The 15,427-nt window shown below is 41.2% G+C and overlaps 1 protein-coding gene and 1 long non-coding RNA gene across 9 annotated transcripts in view; both read left to right on the forward strand.

Annotated features, from left to right (window-relative positions):
• The window catches only part of BTBD7 (BTB domain containing 7), an 83,959-nt gene that overhangs the window by 13,447 nt on the left and 55,085 nt on the right, over positions 1 to 15,427 (forward strand). For 7 of the 8 annotated variants that reach the window (XM_059687369.1, XM_059687350.1, XM_059687361.1 and 4 more), the window contains exons 2-3: positions 9,812 to 9,999; positions 10,344 to 11,423. The exons of the other annotated variant lie outside the window; for it this stretch is intronic. In XM_059687369.1, coding sequence (XP_059543352.1) covers positions 9,918 to 9,999; positions 10,344 to 11,423 — 1,162 coding nt within the window. In that variant the 5' untranslated portion in view covers positions 9,812 to 9,917. The remainder of the gene's footprint in view (positions 1 to 9,811; positions 10,000 to 10,343; positions 11,424 to 15,427) is intronic. 8 annotated transcript variants of the gene reach the window in all.
• On the forward strand, positions 11,432 to 12,911 carry LOC132230283 (uncharacterized). The gene is made up of 2 exons (XR_009451841.1): positions 11,432 to 12,037; positions 12,287 to 12,911. It is a non-coding gene; the product is annotated as an uncharacterized LOC132230283 (long non-coding RNA).

Below are 15,427 nucleotides of genomic sequence, written 5' to 3' on the forward strand. Positions count from 1 at the left end.
TTTGGCTCAGAGGATAGAGCGTCGGTCTGCGGACTGAAAGGTCCCAGGTTCGATTCCGGTCAAGGGCATGTACCTGGGTTGCGGGCACATCCCCAGTGGGGCTGTGCAGGAGGCAGCTGGTCGATGTTTCTCTCATCGATGTTTCTAACTCTCTATCTCTCTCCCTTCCTCTCTGTAAAAAATCAATAAAATATATTTAAAAAATAAAAAATAAAAAATAAAAATAAATCAGGGGTGGGCAAACTTTTTGACTCGAGGGCCACAATGGGTTCTTAAACTGGACTGGAGGGCCGGAACAAAAGCATGGATGGAGTGTTTGTGTGAACTAATATAAAATCAAAGTAAACATCTACACTAATAAAAGAGAAAAATGGTAATTGGCGTACGACGATATCCTTTTCATTGGCTAATCAGGGCTATATGCAAATTAACTGCCAACTATGATTGGCAGTTAACTGCCAACAAGATGGCGGCTAATTTGCATATGTAGGCACAATGCAGGGAGGCAAAAGGGAAAGCAGGAAGAAGCCCCCTGCCACTGACAGTGATCGGAAACCCAGGGGGGAGCTAAGAGCTGGGGGGCAGGGCAAAGGCAGCCCTGGGGCTGCCTTTGCCCTGCCCCCCAGCCATGATCGGAGAATCAGGTGCCTTTTCCGCCCTGGCCAGTGATAGCAGGAAGTAGGGGTGGAGCCAGCGATGGGAGCTGGACACGGTCGAAGCTGGCAGTCCCGGGAGCTAGGGGTCCCTTGCCTGGGCCTAAAGCGGAGCCCACGATCGTGGGGCCGCTGCAGCTGCAGGTCCCCGCTGCCCGAGCCGGACGCCTCAGCCAGAGGCGTTAGGCCTGGGCAGGGGCGGAGCCTGCAACCGCGGGGAGCTGGGGGCCCCCTGCCCAGGCCTGACACCTCTGCCGGAGGCCTCAGGCCTGGTCAAGGGGCCGATCCGGTGATTGGTGATCGGAGGGTGATGAGGGTCAACTCCTCTGGCCGAGGCATCAGGCCTGGGTGGGGGGCTGAGCCGGGGATTGGGGGGATATGATGGTCCCCTTGCCCAGGCCTGAAGCCTGGGTCAGAGGCATCAGGCTTGGGCGGGGGGTGGAGCAAGCGATCAGAGGGAGATGGGGGTCCCCTGCCCAGGCATGATTCCTGGGCCAGAGGCCTCAGGCCTGGGTGGGGGCCAGAGCCAGTGATCAGGGGGAGATGGGGGTCCCCTGTCCAAGCCTGACACCTCTGGCGGAGGCGTCAGGCCTGGGCAAGGGGGAGAGCCAGCAATCGGAGGGTGATGGGGGTCTACGCCTCTGGCTGAGGCATCAGGCCTGGGCTGGGGGCAGAACCAGTGATGGGGGGAAATGAGGGTCCCCTGCCCAGGCCTGACACCTCTGTCAGAAGCGTCAGGCCTGGGCAAGGGGCTGATCCTGCGATTGGAGGGTGATGGGGGTCAACGCCTGAGGGCTCCCAGTATGTGAGAGGGGGCAGGCTGGGCTGAGGGACACTCCCCCCCCCCCCCACACACACACCCAGTGCACGAATTTCGTGCACTGGGTCCCTAGTCATTACATAAAAGGGTACGGTCTTTTTTTTTTTTTTTCTAGTTTTATTCATTTCAAATGGGCCGGATCCAGCCCGCGGGCCGTAGTTTGCCCACAGCTGGTTTAAAATATACAACATAAAATTTTCCACTTTAACCAGTTTTAAGCATATAGTTCTAAGGCTTTACGTACGTCCATATTGTGAAATCATAACAACCATCTATCCCCAAAACTTTTTTATTTTCCCCAACTGAAGCTCTGTGCCCATTACATACTAAACTCCCCAGCCCCCAACAACTGTCATTTTACTTTCTTTCTCGGATTCTGACTACTATAGGTACCTCACATACATAAAATCATATATTTATCTTTCTGTGACTTGCTTTTTTCACTTAACATAATGCCCTCAGGACTTATCCATGTTGTAGCATGTGTCAGAATTTCCTTCCTTTTAAAGGCCTAAAAATATTCCACTATGTAAACATTTTGTTCATCCATTTATCTGTTGATGGACACTTAGTTTGTTTCCACTTTTTGGCTATTGTGAATAATGCTGCTATAAAAATGTGTGTAGAAATATCTCTTCAAGTCCTTTTTTTTTACTTTGGGGGGATATATAGCCAGAAGTGGAATTGCTGGATTGTGTGATAATCCTGTGTTTAATTTTTTGAGGAATTAGTGTGCATTTTTAAAATAATTACTTCATTGTTTATGTATTTTTATTTCTATTTTAACTATATTTTTATTGATTTCAGAGAGAAAGGGAGGGAGAGATAGAAACATCAAGGATGAGAGAGAATAATTGATTGGCCGCCGCCTGCATGCCCCACATTGAGGATCGAGCCTGCAACCCAGGCATGTGCCCTGACTGGGAATTGAACTGTGACCTCCTGGTTCATAGGTCAATGCTCAACCACTGAGCTACACCAGATGGGCATTTCTATTGTTGATTTTAGAGAGAGGGGAAGGGAGAGGAGAGTGAAACATCATTGTGAGAGAGAAACATAGATCAGCTGCTTTCTGTACTCACCTGATTGGAGATCGAAACTACACCTGACTATGTGTCCTAATCAGGAATCAAATCCACAACCTTTCGGTTTATGGGACAGTGCTCCAACCAACTGAGCAACACCGGCCAGGGCTATTGCTTATGTATTTTAAAATATCTCAACATGCCAAAGCCGGTTTGGCTCAGTGGATAGAGCGTCGGCCTGCGGACTGAAGGGTCCCAGGTTCGATTCCGGTCAGGGGCATGTACCTGGGTTGCGAGCACATCCCCGGTGGGGGGTGTGCAGGAGGCAGCTGAATCGATGTTTCTCTCTCATTGATGTTTCTAACTCTGTATCTCTCCTTCTCCCTTCCTCTCTGTGAAAAATCAATAAAATATTTTTTTTTAAAAGAGAGAGTGAAATGAAGATTTATCTATCTCAGCTAGCACCCAATACCCATATAAAGATGTTTATTTCATTAAAAAGAAAGGTAAGGGAAAAACTAAGGATGGAAAAAAGTTAGGGAATTGTATTTGTGTATTCTGTTAATGATTTTAGAGAATATTATACACATCTATTCATTTGTGGGATGGGAGATGCTGGCAAGTTATTACTACTGCAAGACGATATTCCAATAATGATTACCACATCGAACATATCCTCTTCCTCTGAGATGTTATTTTTCTTGGCACAGTGAACCCAAAGGATATTTATTTTCTGTTCAGAGAAGATAGATATAAGACAAGTTTAGCTACATCAGAAAGCAGGTCTAATTAAGCAAGTTTATTCTATATATATGAAAGGCTAAGTTGACTCACACATGCACGATACATATAAAGCTCTTGCTGGTACCAATCGCATGCGTGTGTTTCCATCTGTCATTGTCGATTGTGAATTTGGTTGGCACTTCTATTACAGAGAAAGGGCGAATAGTGATATTAAAATATTTTTTCTACTTAATTTCCTTTCAATGTGCATGAATCTGTGCACTGGGACACTAGTTTGTAAATGAAATCCTCAATCAGAAGTAGATGAATTACAATGAGAAAATGCTGTGTTGTAATACATAACTCTCTAGAAATGAAAATATTAGTATTAGGAAACTTGTTTTTATACTTCATCCTTTATGTATGCTGTGTTTGCATTATTTCTTCCTTGGTATGTCTTTCTGAGACCTCAAACCCATTATCTTTATTATTCCCAGTTTACCCACAGATTACATCCCAGTCATGCAAGGTAGACATCTCATCATCATACCCTTCTCCCTCTCCATCATCCCCTCACTAATTTGTTGAACATTTACTGGGTATTCTATGATAAGGACTTCATATGGATTATCCTAATTTTTTATTATAGATGTCCTCAACACATGCAAAATGGTGATTTAAGAGATGCAGACTTACATTGCATAAATAAGTAGATGTCTTTATGAAGACTGCCTTAGATAAGGATACCATTGACTGTTTGTATTCATGGTTCTGTTTTGTTCTTTTATTTTTCTCTTCTCCAAGTGCAGCCATAGTCTCAGCCTTACTATCAGGTTCACTCAGCATGTTTTCTTATCTCTCCAACTCTGCCTGTAGAACCCTCAATTCAACAAGAGCCCTAACTGGTTTGGCTCAGTGAATAGAGCTTCGGCCTGCAGACTGAAGGGTCCCAGGTTCGATTCCAGTCAAGGGCATGTACCTTGGTTGCAGGCACATCCCCAGTGGGGAGTGTGCAGGAGGCAGCTGAATCGATGTTTCTCTCTCATTGATGTTTCTAACTCTCTATCCCTTTTCCTTCCTCTCTGTAAAAAATATATATATATATGTATATATATATTTTTTAAAAATTCAACAAGAAATATGCCCTTATATATATTTTTAACAGTTGCTAAACAGGTTTGTGTCATAAAATGTAATTTTTTTAGTTTTGAATGAAGTTTATGAGAAATTTCATGTTTTTTCTTTTAAATACAGTTTCTTTGAAAATCCTTTCAGCTCTGTTTGTCTCTGCAAATCCTCTGTAAATGCAAACCTAGACTCAGGTTTCTCATTGCCTTCTCTAAAACACCCAGAGTTGCTTTTCTATACACTACTAAGCCAACAGTATAAACAGTTGTCCCAATTAGAACAATGATTTCATTTATTCATTCAACTATTGTGTGCCTGGCTTAAAGGTAGTCAAATGGCACCATTGCCTTTAAGATTGCTGATTAGGCAGATTCTACAGTCTCTCTTGGAGAGCCTCATAGTTATTTCTACCTTCTGCTTGTAGGCCCTTTTCCCTAGCTGTTGGAGAAAAAAAAATTGGCCCTTTTAAAGCTGCCTCAGTTGGGGGCGGAGAGGCAGCGGAAATCTAGATACTAGGAGAAACAACAAACATTTTGGTGTTAGGTATGGTAGGGCCAAGCAGCTCCTATTCTGGCTGCTGTGTTTGTCAATTCTCTGGCCCAGGCTTCCTTCCTCATCAGGTTTTAGTTAGCACTGCCAAAGGCTCAGGCAAGGGGGATAAGCAAGGCCTGGGGCTGAGAGTCAGGCTTTCAGGACCTTTTCAGCCCTCTGTCTCCATTTTTCCACCTGTTACTTCAGGAGGATCTTATTCTGAGGTTTTAAGTCTGGACAACGCATTTTGAGTATGAGCTCTAGGTAAAAGTGGCAGAGTAAAAGGTCCATTCATGTCTTTCTAGTGTAACTGCATAGGTTCTTTCACCTATCACTTTCCAGTAATTGGTCCTCAGCTTTAAGTGTCTAGAAACTGAGTTTTTCAGAATACCTGAACATCTCTAATACGTATTTCATCCAGGCCAGGTAAGACCTGGCACAATACCAGGTCCCTCATGAAAACCCTCCTCTTGTGATGAGCTACTTCTGCTTTCCAGTGTCAGTTCATATTTATTATCTGACTAGAGGCCCAGTGCACGGAATTTGTGCAAGGGGCTCAGCCCTCTCATCCTTGGCAGGCTCTCGCAGCCCGGACCTGCTCTCGCAGCCCTGGGTCCCTCCGGATGGTCATTCTGCTGTTTGGTCTAATTAGCATGTTAGCTCTTTATTGTATAGGATAGAATTTAACTCTTAAAACAACCTTGCAAAGTTGGTGATATTATCCTCATTTTAAAGATAAGGAAAAGCCAGATGCTTATTAATACTTTGCTGGACCATAGTAAGAATCTTAGAAAGGTCTTGCATCAAATATCTTCTGCCTTGAGGACATTTAGTAATCTTTCTAAAACATAAATATAATGATGTTTCTCTCCTGTTCTAAGCTTTGCTCTAGTAGTTCCTCCATATGTTCTTTTTTTTATTGAATTTATTGTGGTGACATTAATAAAATTACATAGGTTTCAAGTGTACAATTCTGTAGTACATCATCTATGTGTTGTATTTTGTGTTCACTCCATTGTGTTCTGAATAAAGGCCCAACACCTTAGTATGAGATTTGAGGCTTTTTGATCCAACTCCTACCCATGCATTCAAACATAAAAACTCTTCAGGCCTTAGACACATTATTTGTCAACATTCATGATAATAGCTAGCATTTATTTACTCAAATAATTGTGTGTCTACTTTGTGTTCCCTGGTGATGGTGAGAATTCTAAGGTAAATAGGCTGAGTACCTACCCTTGGGAAACTTAACAGTTTGGTGGAAACGTAAGTAATGATGCTGCAATATTAGTAGATAATAAAGGTATAGGGTTATGAGAACTGGGAGTGGGGTGCTGACTAGGACAGGAGTTATTCCTATTCATCCTGTTTCTAATGCCTTAAATGACCTTTTCTTTTTTACTTAATGCACTCCTATTCTTTAAGGTCTGGCTCTAAACTAGGAAGCCAGAACAGTAGTTTTTTTCTTAATTTCATAAGAGATCCTATTCAGGATGCAATCACTGCTGTATCCCAGGGCCTGTGTAAGTGTCTAGCAGATGGTAAATGCTCAGAATTGGATGGATGATTGAGTGGGTGGAGGGGTGGACTATCAAGTATTAAAAAGTGTCATCCTGCCATAAAGGAACATATAGTCTAGCTGTAAATATTCAGAAAGGCACTGTTGCTTTGATTTCATGAGCTATCCTTTCAGTTAAGTCATTTTTGCTTACCATGAAAGATCCTTTTAAGTAACAGAAGTCACACTGTCAGGTGTGTACTCATTTCTCATTTTTGGAATGGAACTATGTTTGTCTGCTCTGGAAATTTTTTCTTCAAACATTTAGGAGGAAAAAATGGCAAAGATAATATTGTTCATCAGAGCCTGAATGCCAAGCCTGGTTTTGCAGTTTACCAGCTCTGTGACCTAGGTTAAGTAACTAAGCCTTTCATGCCTCGTTTTCCTAGCTTCCTAGTCTCTCCTTGTGTAAAGTAGGGATAAGCGCTAATTAGGTAGCTTAGAGCATTGTTCCAATAAGCCAAAGTTGTGGATTTGATCCCTGGTCAGAGCACATACAAGAATCGACCAATGAATGCATAAGTAAGTGGAACAATAAATCAGTGTTTGTCTCTGTCTCTCTATAATCAATAAATTAAAAAAAAAAGACTTTCTTCAAAAAAGTAAAGTGGGGATGATAATAATAGAGCTATATACCTCACATTATTGAGAAAATTAAAAGGAGTTAATTCATGTAAATAAATTGCTTAAGAATGGCTGGCTCAGATAATAATGATTGTGATCACAGTATACATGTATCTAGATTTTTATTTCTATGAGAAGCTGGTAACAGACATTTAAGTGCTATCTATAAGCTTTCCATATCAAATTTAAGCATTTATATATAAGCTAAAACAATTTTGATAGTTCTGGAATCTGGAGGTTTGAGGGCTTCAGTATACTATTCTCTTTTGTGTATTTTTGAAATTTTTCATGATACAATTTATTTATGTTTATATTGATTTTAGAGAGAGAAGGGAGAAGGGTAGAGAGATAAAAACATCTATGAGAGCCATAACCGGTTTGGCTCAGTGGATGGAGTGTCGACCTGCGGACTGAAGGGTCCCAGGTTCGATTCCGGTCAAGGGCATGTACCTTGGTTGCGGACACATCTCCAGTGGGGAGTGTGCAGGAGGCAGCTGATTGATGTTTCTCTCTCATCCATGTTTCTAGCTCTCTATCTCTCTCCCTTCCTCTCTGTAAAAAATCAATAAAATATATTTAAAAAAAAACAAAACACATCTATGAGAGACATCGATCGGCTGCCTCCCACATGCCCCCTACTGGAGATTGAGCCCACAATCCGGGCATGTACCCTGATCACAACCAAATTGGGGACCTCTTGGCTCATGGGTTGATGCTCAACCACTGAGCAACATTGGCTAGGCTCATGATACAATTTAAAATCAGAAATTTGGGGCAATGATGCTGAATACTTGGAGATTTATAATGACCTTAGCACTTGAAAGATTATGCTAAACTGTCCTGAAGTGGAGAGACTCTTTGGAAATGCTGATCTAGGGTTTCTCTTTGAGGGGGAAGGTTGCTTTTTTGCTTTTTAGAAAATTCTCATAGGATTGTTAATTCTCTCTGTTGCATTCATGATACCTCCCCACCCACCTTCAGTTAGGTCAGCTACAATCACTTATTTGAAGCCAGTTATATCAGTGGTCCCCAACCTTTTGGACCTCGAGGACCGTTGATTGGCGACCACTGAGTTATATCATCCTGATTGAGATTGATCATGTAAGCTATTAACAGAGGGAGTGCTCCCAGAATGGTGAATCTAAAAAAAGGAATTACCAGCTTTCTAGGGCCATTGCATCCTGTGGGCCTTTCCTAGTCCCATAGGCCCTTTCCCCCTTTCCTTTTCTGTCATATCATCCAAATACTGGATTTCTTATACTGCTTCATATAGAAGACAGACAAAGCTTGCCTGGAACGAAAACATCCCTGGAGAGATTAGACTGTGACTAACTCTCATTTCCAGCATGTAAAGGCAGCAGATTAGATTAAGAAATAAACAACATAGTACTGTGCTCCATTTGGCATAGGGTTTTGGTTGCCTAAGAAATAAATGAATTGGTTCCTGAGAATTTTGAGAAATATGGCTTTAGTACTAGAACTGCACAATGTTACCAGGGTTTGGAACTAGGGACAGAGAGTATCTTAGTGGTTACATCTGATCCAGAAAAATCGCTCTCACTAGTTTTTCCAAGGCCTTTGTGAGGTTTTTGTTTGTTTGTTTTTTATATTTTTATTGATTTCAGAGAGGAAAGGATAGAAAGATAGAAATATCAACAATGAGAGAGAATCATTGATCGGCTGCCTCTTGCACACCCCCTACTGGGGATCGAGGCCGCAACCCAGGGCTTGTGCCATTGATGGGAATCAAACCCAGGACCTTTCAGTCCGCAGGCTGACACTCTATCCACTGAGCCAAATCGGCTAGGGCAAGGCTTTTGTTTATTTTGGTATTAGAGCTCTAGTAGGAGATGTGAATGTCTCCCAAATCAGTTCATCCGAAGGGGATTCCCACTGACTGGGAGCTACCTGGAAGAGATTCTGTCCCTGAGTCCCAGAGATACTTTTATTTCAAGCCACCCCTCCATGATGAGACCCTAGCTGTCCCTGTGGTGCTCAGTATGGTGGCAAATGTCTCAGCCTGTGACTTCCTAATGCTTTCTGGCTGCTCTGTATCTCCAGTGGGACTTATGATGTCTTATAACCTTTATATGGGTGCCTTATATTCTCTAAGTGTATTCATCATAAAATTGAGTGCTTTTTTGAAGGCATTTGTGATGAGAATCTCAAATGGACCAATGTAAAAGTGTTTTGTGTTGCTACAAATATTACAAAATTCTCAGATAAAACTAATTCTCTAGCGCGTGCGTGCGTGCGTGTGTGTGTGTGTGTGTGTGTGTGTGTGTGTGTGTGTGTATGTGTGTATGTGATAAGGTGGGTGAGAACTGGTATCAACCTTCTAAGTATTTGTAAATTGTTTAGGTGTTAGATTATAATAACTGGTGACTGTTTCTAAAGATAAAAAAAAATTAAAAAAGACTTTTTCTAGTCTGAATACTTTTTACCTGTGTCTTTTCCCCCTGTGATTTGAATTGCTCTTTCTATAACTATATATTTACATTAATCTGATTGTTGCTTTTTACTATCATAGAAAGTACATAATTGGTAGATTTTATGGCTCAAAATTGCAGCTAACACTGATTCATAATTCAAGGTTAACTATTTACATCTTCTGAAATTTTTATGCGTGAAGTTGACAGCATGTCATTATTTGTAAATAAAAGCAGTTTTCAATTGCTTCCTTTTTTTTACTATTCAATTTGAGATGCATTTGAAAATATGAATAAAATTATTTTTGTTTCATATCAAGAAATGGATGAAAAGAGGCTGCTGGATCCAGGGTTGAAAGTTCATAAAGGCCTCTGGGATTATACTCTGAAGAGCCAGCAGATGGAATGCCTGAGTGACTGAAGAAAATGGGTGCTAATGCATCTAACTATCCTCATTCATGTTCCCCGAGGGTAGGGGGAAATTCTCAAGCCCAACAGACTTTTATAGGTAACTGTTTTCATTTTTCTAATTCATTTTATTCTGTGAATATAAATAGAATCGTGTTTTCGGTGGTCTTTTCGGATGAAAACATAAATGAGCTGTGGAAAAGTTATAATTTTTCAGCATCCAGGATTTTTCCTCAACAAATGTAAATCTGCTCTTTTGTCCTTATTTAATATGGAAAAAAGTTATTTGAACTTTTTATCTTTATAAAAACAAAATCAGGGTGTTTTTTTATGGTTTAAGAATGTCTAAAAATTTTTAGCATGAAATATGTGTTAAAGTGAATGTTGAAAATGAATGTTTAAGAAAAAAGAAACACTTTTTCATTTGTTTAATTTCCTTCTTAGGGACATCATCCTATTCTCAGCAAGGCTATGGTTGTGAATCAAAATTATATAGCCTTGACCATGGCCATGAGAAACCACAAGACAAAAAAAAGAGAACCTCTGGCCTTGCCACCCTCAAAAAGAAGTTTATTAAGCGTCGAAAATCGAATAGGTCTGCTGATCACGCCAAGCAGATGCGAGAACTCCTCTCTGGTTGGGATGTTAGAGATGTCAATGCATTAGTGGAGGAATACGAGGGAACTTCAGCCTTAAAGGAACTTTCTCTACAAGCCAGTTTGGCTAGACCAGAAGCCCGGACATTGCAGAAGGATATGGCCGATCTTTATGAGTATAAGTATTGTACTGATGTAGACTTAATATTTCAAGAAACTTGTTTTCCTGTTCATCGTGCCATTTTGGCGGCAAGGTGTCCATTTTTTAAAACACTGCTTTCTTCCTCACCTGAGTATGGGGCAGAGATCATAATGGACATCAATACAGCTGGTATAGATATGCCTATGTTTTCTGCTTTGTTACACTACCTTTATACTGGAGAGTTTGGAATGGAGGACTCAAGGTTTCAAAATGTCGATATCCTCGTTCAGCTTAGTGAAGAATTTGGAACACCAAATTCCCTTGATGTAGATATGCGTGGACTTTTTGATTACATGTGTTATTACGATGTCGTCCTTAGTTTTTCTTCAGACTCTGAACTGGTTGAAGCTTTTGGTGGAAATCAGAACTGTTTAGATGAAGAGCACAAAGCTCACAAAGCTGTTATTTCGGCACGGTCCCCATTTTTTCGAAATTTATTACAAAGGAGGATACGGACTGGTGAAGAAATCACAGACCGAACTTTGAGGACTCCCACAAGAATTATATTAGATGAGTCCATTATACCAAAAAAATATGCAAAAGTTATATTACACTGTATGTATACCGATGTGGTGGACCTCTCCGTTTTGCACTGTAGCCCCTCGGTGGGGAGTCTCAGTGAAGTTCAGGCTCTCGTCGCAGGGAAACCAAACATGACCAGGGCAGAAGAAGCCATGGAACTTTACCACATAGCACTGTTCTTGGAATTTAACATGCTTGCACAAGGTATGAAATTCTAATTTTCAATTTTTCTTTTTAAAATTACACATTTGTCTTCCAGATTTGAAAACACAACCAGTACACTCCATGAAAACACAAGCCGTACATTCCATGGTTTCAGTGTTTGGGATGTGAAAGGGTCAGTTTATTATGAATGTGTACTTATGACATCTGAGACAGAATTTACGGTTAGTATTAATGTGGCACTTCATTTAGCATTAAAGCCAAGCATTAAAAACTAGTGACTAAGAGCAGTAGATGAGACTGAAGGCTCTTCCTTTCCTAATGTTAGACTATAGGTAAGGGAATATGTAATTACCCAGTTACCATCCACCTACACCCTGTCTGCACTCAAGCTTTGAACTAGCCCTGTTTCCCAGATTTCAAGGTTATACTTGATCTTGGACTTCTTGGATAACTTAGATTCTCTTATTTACACTCAATGCTTTATTCATGCTGATGTGTTTAGAATAAGAATGAAACTTCATAGTAACAATGAAGATAGTCACATTTGGAAACAAATTTATTTGAATCTGATTTAAATTTTAAGATATTCTGTATTTTTTCAAGCTCAATTTGCACGTCAACTAATAACCTGCGGCATGTAAGGGGTGTCAGGCGTGGTAATGCTAGACTCATGTACCTTCTTTTTTTTTTTTTTTTTTAATATATTTCTATTGATTTTTTACAGAGAGGAAGGGAGAGAGAGAGAGAGAGAGAGAGTTAGAAACATTGATGAGAGAGAAACATCGATCAGCTGTCTCCTGCACATCTCCTACTGGGGATGTGCCCGCAACCCAGGCACATGCCCTTGACCGGAATCGAACCTGGGACCTTCCAGTCTGCAGGCCGACGCTCCATCCACTGAGCCAAACCGGCTTTGGCTCATATACCTTCTTAATTTAATTCAAACTAAAATTTTTAAGTTTGGGCAGCACTTTTTGTTGTTGTTATTGTTATAGCCAAATTAACATGGAAGTTATATTAGAATCTTAACATTTCAAAGCTGAAAAGGGACCCTCCACAGTAGAGCAAAGGGTAATTATTGTCCTAACAGAGTGCATTCTTAGTTTTCTATGGCCATATATTAAAAGAAAAGTTACAAGACATGAAATTACTTGAGAAGTTTAGCTAATGAGTATTTGCTAAAAGAGCATTAGAAGTTGCCAATTAGAAGGGAATGTTAACGGTTTGAATAAAAGACAAATTTAGAAAAGAAAGCTAAGCACATTTTCCTAACTTGAAAATAATGTGTATTGTATGGCTAAATCAACAAATTAATAAGACTTGGGAAAAAAAAAAATGAAAGCCCCTGTTAAATAGCAATGTCAGGAGAAAAAAAAAGGATAACAATGTCAGGAATAAAATGAGAGGAATTATATAGAAGGAAACATTGATAAATAAGAGTGAAAAAGTTGAGATTTCTGTTACATAAAAAATTTCTTATATTTTGATTTTACCATTATCTTTTTAGTACTAGTACTAATTTTTTTTTACACAAAGTGTCATTAAAATATTTTTCTATTATTATATTAATATTAGTAGACTGTTTAGATGTCAGACGATAGAAAAATACGTTATCAAAAATAATGTAGGCCTGGCCAGCATGACTCAGTGGTTAGAGTGTCAGCCTGCACACCAGAGGGTCACAGCTTTGATTTCCAGTCAAGGGCATGTTCCTGGGTTGCAGGTTTGATCGCCGCCCCCAGTAGGGGGATGAGTATGGGAGGCCACCAATCAATGTCTCATATCAAAATTTCTCTCCTTTATCTCTCTCTCCCTCCTTCCCCCCTCCTTGCTCCCTCTCCTTCCCTTCCTCCCTCCTTTGCACTCTTTCTAAAAATCAGTGGAAAAATATCTTCACTCCTTGGGCGAGGATTAAAATAAATTTATATATATAAAAGCCTATAAGTGACCGTTATGACCAGTCAACCAGTCGCCATGATGGGCACTGACCACAGGGGGCAGACACTTAACGCAGGAGCTGCCCCCTGGTGGTCATTGCGCTCCCACAGCCAACCTCCCACTGCCAGCCAACTTCCCATGGTCCCTCCCTCTGGTCGGCCTCAATGGGTCCTGATTGACGGACAGGCAGAGGAACCCCACCTGTGCATGAATTCATGTACCAGGCCTCTAGTAAATAAACAACCTAGCAGCTTGACCTTTTATTCTATAAAAACAAATTTGTCAGAAAATTTTGAAGGTTGCAACATTACCAAAAAGGTATAATAACCTCTCTCTTCTCGAATTGGTTTTATATTTGACATGTTTAAAATACAAGAACTTATTGTATATACTTTACTGTTTTAAAAAATGGGAAGGCATTCCTTAATATAGATATTTGTTATTTTAATTTTTCAATGAAAGGTAAAATTAATGAGCCAACTCTTACATCTTAGGTAATACTTGATCTAGAGTTCTTTTATATTGAGACTAGAGGCCCAGCGCGCATGAAATCATGCGCAGTTAGGGTCCCTAGGCCTAGCCTGGCCTCCATTGCATGGCCTCTGCTGCCCTGCGACGCTACATGAAACTCCCCGCCCTGGGACGCCCCACGATGCTCGGGGCCCCACGACTGCTCTGCGAAGCTCGCCACTACACAGTCAGCGAAACTCCCCCGTCCCTCCACTGCTCCGCAAAGCTCCCCCCCCCCCCCCCCCCCCACTCCATGACTGCTCCGCGAAACTCGCCTGCCCCGCAACTGCTCTGAAAAACTCCCCCCGCCCTGCGACTGCTTTGTGAAACTCTCTGCTGCTCGGGTGATTGCTCTGCTAAGCTCATGGCCATCCCGCAAAGCAGCCCACTGCTGCCGCTCAACAGTCCCCAGTCCCGCCCCGCCACCAGCCCCTCCTCATGGTGAGCAGCTCAGGGGCTTGGGGTGGGGGGTGGAGAATGGGACCAAAAGGTGCTCCATACACTTCATGGTGACCGGTTGCCTGTTTGGTCGTGACGGCACCTAGCTCTTTATATATATTAGGATAATTTTTGTTGTTAATCCTCACCTAAGGATATTTTTTAGAGAGAGTAGAAGGGAGGGGGGGTGAGAGAGAGAAAGACATCGATGTGAGAGAGACATACCAATTGGTTGCCTCCTGCACGTATCCCTACCAGGGCCAGGGATCGAACCTGCAACACAGGTATGTGCCCTTGACTGGGGATCAAACCCAGAGACCCTTTGGTCCAAGGGATGACACTCCAACCATTTATCCATACCAGCCAGGGCATGAGATAATTTCTTAATCATTTAGCTAGAAACTTTTTTTGGTATATTTATGATATAAAACATTCCTTTTATTTCCTTAATCTTGGTTACTTAAAATCCCTTAAATTTGGCTGTATATGGCTCCCTGTTCCCTTTCATTTTTCAAAATACAGAGTTTTGGTTACTTGGCCTTTTGTCTTTTGCACTCAATGTAGTCCTTACTATTCTCCATACTCAGGGTACTATTCATGTTAAGGTTTATAACAGACCATACTTGCAGCATAATTTTTACCTCATTCCCATGGGAAGGAGAATATTTGGTCACTTGAAAAGGGATTTTATACCATAAAACTTAAAAGCTCAGGTTCTTGAACTAGACAAACTGGATTTCAATAGTTCAGTACCATGTTTTAACTTGTATAATGCTCTGAGGCATCTATTGTGTGTAATTAATTAGCTTCTCTCCCATGCATCCAACATGATACTACTTATGTACCCTTGTGGTGAGAATTAAGAAAATAGTCACCAAAATCATTTCCTGTGATTCAGACAGTCTCCCAGTTAAGAAAGGCTGTAAGACTAGCCTGTTGGGCAACTTGAGGGTATGACCATATCCTCAGGTTTGCATTCCCAATACTTGGCACATAGTAGGTACTCAGTAAGTGGGACTAATAAGTTAATGAAAGTTAAAGCCTGGTTTTAAAAGGAAGACAAATTTTATTAAGGGAGGCTGGGACCTTAAAACTAGATATGCCCTTCAAGGTAGAGAGGTGATTTAATAGTTTCAAGAGCATCATAAAAAGAGGCA

Source organism: Myotis daubentonii, chromosome 1 (genome assembly GCF_963259705.1).
Source record: "Myotis daubentonii chromosome 1, mMyoDau2.1, whole genome shotgun sequence".
In the NCBI taxonomy this organism is placed as follows: domain Eukaryota; kingdom Metazoa; phylum Chordata; class Mammalia; order Chiroptera; family Vespertilionidae; genus Myotis; species Myotis daubentonii.